Source organism: Cystoisospora suis (genome assembly GCF_002600585.1).
Source record: "Cystoisospora suis strain Wien I chromosome Unknown contig_82, whole genome shotgun sequence".
In the NCBI taxonomy this organism is placed as follows: Eukaryota; Apicomplexa; class Conoidasida; order Eucoccidiorida; family Sarcocystidae; genus Cystoisospora; species Cystoisospora suis.
In genome coordinates, this window is record NW_027152884.1 from 24,987 (window position 1) to 32,061 (window position 7,075).

The following is a 7,075-nucleotide window of genomic DNA, read 5'->3' on the forward strand; positions in this document are numbered from 1 at the left end:
TCAGCTTTCTTCGTCATTCTTTTCCCTTTCTTATTCTTCCATCTTCTTCTTCTTGTTCCTCTTCACATCTCCCCCCGTTGATTCTTTACCATCGAAAGGCTCCTGCCATGCATCTCCATCCAAATGAGATTTCTCTAATTCCACGTCTTTCTATCTTTCTTACCTTGATAGTCTGTCGCAATTTCTTCTACGGTGAAAGGCCTTCCATAGATACGCACATGTGAAAAGATCCCCCAGGGCTTATTGCCTGTAATGAAATTTCCGCAGTACTTGATACTCTCGAAGATGGTCTTAGGGAGATGACCTCTCATTTCCCCATCTATGAAGTAACTCTGGCCTGCTTCCGATCCTGTCACGCATAGTAAATGCCATCCTTTAGATAGATCAGAGAGGTCTAAGCCTGATGGATATTCATCCCTTCTATACCCATCACTATCGATGCTGCTGTTCCCATGGCTACTCACGCTACTCTTGGTCTCTTCTTCACTTTCTTCTTCTTCTTCTCCCCCCCCTTGGGGAGAATCTGCATCTTCTGTATCGACGGCAAAAGACATGCCGAGACTCTTTTGATCGGTCAACACGCAGATATGGAAGTTCTTTTCTCCCGCGAGAAGAACGTGGCAGTTGCCTGTATCTGGGAGAGGTGTATAGATCCACGAGAAGGCCGTCCATCCTTTCTGTTGAAGAAATTCTTGATTAAGATCAATCGATGGATCAAAGACAATACAACTTCGATTGATGGTAGAACCCCCTGTTGAAGCGCATGTGCCTGCCATGGGCCCTGTCTTATACACTAAGCCTCCTACGCCATGCGCATTACATCGAACTAATCCAAGACGATCTTCTTCTTCTTCTTCTCCATCTTTCTTTCCTTTCCTAATGCTTTTCATCCTCTTCTGCACGAGCTGCAGATGCTCCCGATGCGTTTCCGGACGATAAATGATAGCTTGAAGAGGGACGGGATTGCATACACAAAGAGCCCATGTCATCCCTCCACTTCGCCTTTTCTTCGATGCGGGGATAACGATCAATTCCCCCAAGATATCAACGTCCATAATGCCTGGAAAGAACTTGCCTATCCCACCCTTCCCCGCTCTTCTTCCAAAGAGAGTCGACGTTCCTTCTTCTTCTTCTCCTTCTTCTCTTCCGAGAGGAATGCCCTGGCCGAGAGGAGTCTTGTTGATGAAGGTCTCCTGGAGATATGTGTATCGTTCTTTCACAGCAGATTCATCCATATAGCAAGAGAAGATCTTGAAGTGAGAGAACCCTCCAAAGGTATGACCTCCATCTAAGATATTGCCTATAGTCTCCACATCGAGAAACCCCGAGAAAGGTAAAGACAGACTTGAAATATAGCCTACAGAAAGACCGTCCCAGTAGTACTCCATACCACTCTCGCACCTTGTCATGATATAGTGATGCCATCCAGGAGAGATCAGAGCTGCATTTAGTGCATGTCTTTCTCTCTTCTTTAGACGCACTCTCTTCGTCTCGAAGAAACCGTAATCTTTCTCTCCTTCTTGATCTTCATCTTCTTCTTCTTCCTCATCTTCATCTCCTCCTTTGCTACGATGGGAGCTCCTTCGAGTCTTTCCCTTCTTCTTTTCTTCTTCTTCTTCTCCGTCATGAGAAGATCCCTGCGTATCTTTCCGTGGGTAGTAGCTCTCTTCTTCATCTTCTTCTTCTTCTCCTTCTCCCTCGTCTTCTTTGAAGAGAAAGAACCCAAAGTGAAGCTGTTCCCTCTCGCGCTTTTTCTTCTTCTTCCTTCCTTCTTTATTCGCATCTCCATACACCCTCTCTTCTTCTCGTCTTCGATCACGAGCCTCCTTATGCCGGCTAGGCCCCTGACGGAGACAGCAGACTATATCCCCGTCGCTGTCTCCACACAAGGCCCGATATTCCACTCTACTATTACTACTACTACTACCTCGATTCTTCTTCTTCTCTTCTTCTCGGCCTTTCGTAGATGAAGAAGAAGAGGAAGGAAAGGGCAGAAGGACCCAGCACTCGACGGTGCATCGTGTATGAAGAGGGATAGGAGGATCTAGGACAATTACGGAATTCTCGCGATTTGACGAAGAAAGATCCAAACCCGTCAAATCCCCGGATGGACCTACGACAGCGCGGAAGTGGCCTGAGCGGAGGGGGGGAAGTTGAGAGAAAGAGGAAGAGAAAGAGAAGAAGAGAAGGACAGGAGGAGAAGAAGAAAGAAGGGAGTGAGAGAGTGAAAGAAAGAGGGGGAGATGGAAAGATGTTGAAGGTGAGAGAAGGAGGAGAAAAGGAAGAAAAGTCGCAAGAAAGAAGAAACACAAAGAACACGAAGAATGACTACGTGCTACAGCAGAGAGATAGATAGATATATATGTAGATAGATAGATAAATAAATATATGTAGATAGATAGATAAATATATGTAGATAGATAGATAAATAATGTAGATAGATAGATAGATATATGTGGATAGATAGATATATGTAGATAGATAGATATAGGTAGACAGATAGATAGATAGATGGATAGGCAGATAGATGAGAGATAGAGTGGTTGCTGCTAGACAGGTTAGGGATAGATATGACTGAAGCCACAGAGAGGGAGTAATGGACACAAGAGAAGACAGGCATAGCGTCAAGTACATGTAGACATAGCTATGCTGCTGTATGGATGTCCCTATATGAATATGTACGAAGAAATAATTAGCTTGTATTTCTTCTCTATAGCATCTTCAGCGTCAAGTTTTATGGCGGCCTTATGAAGGGCGAGAGGAACAGAAAAGATGAGCTTTTTAGATAGAAGCAGCTCTATGTACCACACCGTGTGTGTGCCTCTGCATGCATGCAAAGACTGAAGGAGAAGAGACAGTTTGCAAGAAGGCCCGGAGCGAAATGATGGAAAAGCATGAATACACATGAAGAGATAGACAAATAGATATAGAGAGAGATATAGGTACACATACAAATCCAGAGGTAGACAATTACATAAAAAGATGAAAGATAGATAGGCACACATACATACGTATATATAGAGAGAGTTAGATAGGTAGGTATCAATAGAAAGTCAGAGATAGATGATAGATAGATAGACAGATAGGTAGGCACAGACTGTGCCAGCGCATATAGAGAAGAAGACTGAGCGATGTGCTTGAAATCTATCTGACCCCTGAAGAGAACTGCATGATGGTCTCCTGCATGTATATCGTGTCCATACACCTCAAGAGAGAAGGTCGTACATCCCGCATATCGATCGCCTGGTCTAGCCACCTGCTTTCCTGCCAATTCATCTCCTTCGTTATAAGCGATTCCCGTGAAAGGGTCAATACAAGGTAAAGCACTGGGAAATAATAGCTTAAAACTCGTATACAAGCCGATCGTTTTCTCAACAAGACGTTTATGCTGGAGGCTCTTTGGCTCGGCTTCTGCAAAAGCATAAAGCTTCTCTGCTGCCTGGAAGGGGCTTCGCTTGTCGCTAGTCCCGTTAAGATGATCTTCATTCTCTCCATGAGTGTTAAGGCGCAGTAGATCTCGCACATCGAGACCTAGTGTACAGACAGACAGAGAGAAGAAGAAAAGAGGAAGAAAGATCGAGGAAAGAAACAAGAGGGGACACGGAAAGAAAAAGAGAGAGATAGACAACGATGTATCGGGTTGTCGGGAAGGCGGCCATCTCATGTATGATAGGTAGACGGAGACAGAGAGACAGAGACAGAGACAGGATACCGATTCTCACACAGGGAGAGAGATCGTCTTTTCCTCTCTCCATGTATCGTCTTCGTGTGCCGTCTTTCTTCATATGATTGAAATAAAGATGATGTATACGTAGTGTAGATGGAGAGCCAAAGGAGGAAGAGGCGTGGAGACGTAAGAAGGAGAAAGAAAGATGAAGGAGAAGAGCGCTGTCTGACTATTGCGGATATGGCTACACAGATGCGTATAAAGACTTATGGAAGAGAGAGAGAGACATATAGATAGATAGATAGCGAGAGAGAGATGTAGCCTAGACAATAGTGCACTTCACTTCTTGGTTTATCTCTTCCAAGAGATTTCTTTCCGCGTGGTACGACCTCTCTCTCTCTTCTTTTTCTTCTCTCGTCTCTCATTGGGGAGACCTGTCTCTATTATCTCTCAATCTAGATGGAAGAAGATCAGCTGTATCTCCTTTTCTCCTCCTCCCTGGTGTATGTATAGACATATCTACCTACACAGGAGCTTTTCCGTCTTTCTTTCCTCGTACAGAAGAGGTAAATAAAGAACGATAGACCAACCTTCTTTATACATCGACAAAAGAAGAAAGAAAGAAAGAGACAGACAGGGAGAGACGGAAAAGCCATTGAGAGACAGGAGGCGTGCAGGCCCCCTCCACAGAGAAAAAACGACAGATAGCGAGATCGATAGAATATAAAAGGTAGATAGACTAAGGGTACATTTTAGATAGATAGATAGATAGATTGTAAATAGAAGATCAAGAAGAGTTGAAGATATAAACGAGGAATAGATAGCTAGATAGATAGATCAACAGAAAAGAACGATAGCTGTAACGTATAATATAAAGCAGCAAGAGAATGAGAGAAGATGGCTAGGTAAAGAGAGAGACTGTCGACTCTCTCCCATCATCGTTCACGCCTCTAACTTCTTCTAGCCCTCTTAACTAGACAATTGTCGACACCTCCCTATAGCTCTCCTGTCTCTCTCTCTCTCTAGATAAATATATATATATATATCTATCTATATCTATATATGTATGTGTATGTCTTCTTATTCATACAAAGGAGAAGGTCCATGGCTCTACACCTCACAGTCAAACAGACGATAAGAATACAGCTCTTTCTTTTTTTCTTTCTCTTTCTTTCTCCGTACCTCCTCGAGGGCGTGTGATTCGGTTATTTTGATCTTCATCGTCTCGATCGATACGAGAGCGACGGAGTCGGTGGTCCAGCTCCTTGAGATCTCTCTTGGTGCCTGTCGCCAGAAATCTTCGACGAGGAAGTTCGCGAGCTATTTGGTAGTGATAGTCACTCAAGTCAAGCAATAAACAATGCAGGACAATTCGACAGCACTCCTAAGAAAGAAAAAGAAAGAAAGAAAGAAAGAAAGGGGGAGAGGATAAAGAAGAAGAAGGAGAGAGAGAGTGAAGTAGAAGAAAGAAGAGAGGAGGGCGGGACCAGAAGAGAAAGAAAGAAGGTTTGCCGAGATTTCGGAAAAGAAAGAGATCGAAAGGAGAGATCGTGAACTTAGAAGATGATATGAGAGAAAGACAGAGATAGATTAAAGACAGATAGATTGAAGATAGAGAGAGTGCATTTGAGAGTCTGTGAAATGGGGGTTCTGGGTTTAGGGGTGGGTATTTGTCTCTCATCTCTTCTCCTTTCTTTCTTCTTCACTACATAAGACCATACCGCATGCAGACCAAAACACAATCAACACACGTCTATTGGTATACACATACAGACATATACAGACATATATATAGAGATATCAATATATCTATACATATATATATGAATGTATATAGAGGAGAACTGCTTGTTTGGACCAAGAGGGAGAGAAGAGAAATAGAAAAGAAGCTTCACGCCTGTAGTGATCTAGGCCTACTGAAACGCCTAGGATTCCTCCTCATCCTCCCTCTACAGAAGACATTCTCTCACTTATCATTCTCCTTCAACAGAGAAAGATAGACCGTCAGATAGAGATAGATAAATAGATAGATAGACTAAAGATCAATAGGTAGATCGATAGATATGTATCTGCGTGTGTGCATGTATATCAATAACCCTATGGGCCTATGAAGCTACGTACAATATATGTAGAGATATATACAGAGTCATCATTCTAGCGATTCTATACAGACCACACATACATACACGGGTGCATGCATTCGATTCGAAATGACACGAAAAAGCTTCTCCTCCTCTCGCGGTGTATATACACCTTTCCATTGCAAACGCATTCATGACTCCTTCTTCATGAAGAAGCAACGTCAGTATAAAGACAGCCACATGCATACAGATCTACCCAGACATACCCACATACAAATACTAAAGACATAGATATATATATGTTTACCTGTATGTATATATGTACCTGTATATATCAAGATACCCGTCTATCAACTTGTTTCTTTCTCTCTCTCTGTAGTCATATACAAGGTGTCTATACATATATGCATATATATAGAGAGAGGGAGACAGGTATATAGATATATATGTATATGAGTATACGTGCAACTGCATAGATATATGTATATATATGGGTAGACATGGGCTATATAGATAGAGATCTATACATGTATACGAATGTACAAGCATATGGATGAAGCAGATAGATAGAGGGATAGATAGAGATACATCTGTTTGATATGGCGTTTTTCTCTCCCCTTTCTTCTTCTTCTTCTTTTGCCGTGCTGACCTCTTTAAGAGCTCTGAAGAGATTCGCATCTTGATTCGCAAGACCCCTTCCTTTACTTTTCTTCTTCTCTCTTTTCGAGTTGTCTAAATCGCGAGCTTTGCGTAGGTTGTCTTCTGCTTTCTGCTTTGTATCACTGAGCTCCAGACTCGTATCGTCTAGATCTAGGTATCGAAGAACGCAGAGATCCCAGGCCTTCTTAAAGCCTTCTGAAAGCATCGCTATAGGATACTTGGCAAGCATACGGGTCATGACGTTCCGGTGATGTATCAAAAGCTTGATGCCTTTCTCGAGCTAAAAAGAAAAAGCAGAAGAGAGAAGAAAAGGAAGGAAAGAAAAGACAAAGGAATGAAGGAAAGAAAGACTGGAGAAGAAACAAAAGTGATAGAGTGAAAATGAAGAGGAATGGGGATACAGGCATGTGGAACTCGGAATATAGATTAAAGATAGATAGATAGATTAAAGATAGATAGATTAAAGATAGATAGATTAAAGATAGATAGATTAAAGATAGATAGATAGATAGGAAACGACTTCATGAGCGAAGGGGGAGGAGAAGCAGAAAGGCAGAGAGTTAGGAAGAATTTGAGAGAGTAGGCCACACACAACATGAAGAAGAAATGACACAATAGCCACCTCACGGTAAGCCTATCTATCTATCTGACTATCTTTAATCCATCT

The 7,075-nt window shown here is 42.4% G+C and overlaps 1 protein-coding gene across 1 annotated transcript in view; it reads right to left on the minus strand.

Annotated features, from left to right (window-relative positions):
- The window catches only part of CSUI_000184 (concanavalin a-like lectin glucanase family protein), a 13,318-nt gene that overhangs the window by 3,514 nt on the left and 2,729 nt on the right, over positions 1-7,075 (minus strand). Inside the window, exons 3-6 of the mRNA XM_068060418.1 lie at positions 6,398-6,688; positions 4,850-5,051; positions 3,226-3,531; positions 164-2,134 (exon numbers count right to left, since the gene is read on the minus strand). Of these exons, the coding sequence (XP_067927605.1) occupies positions 164-2,134; positions 3,226-3,531; positions 4,850-5,051; positions 6,398-6,688 (2,770 nt within the window). The remainder of the gene's footprint in view (positions 1-163; positions 2,135-3,225; positions 3,532-4,849; positions 5,052-6,397; positions 6,689-7,075) is intronic.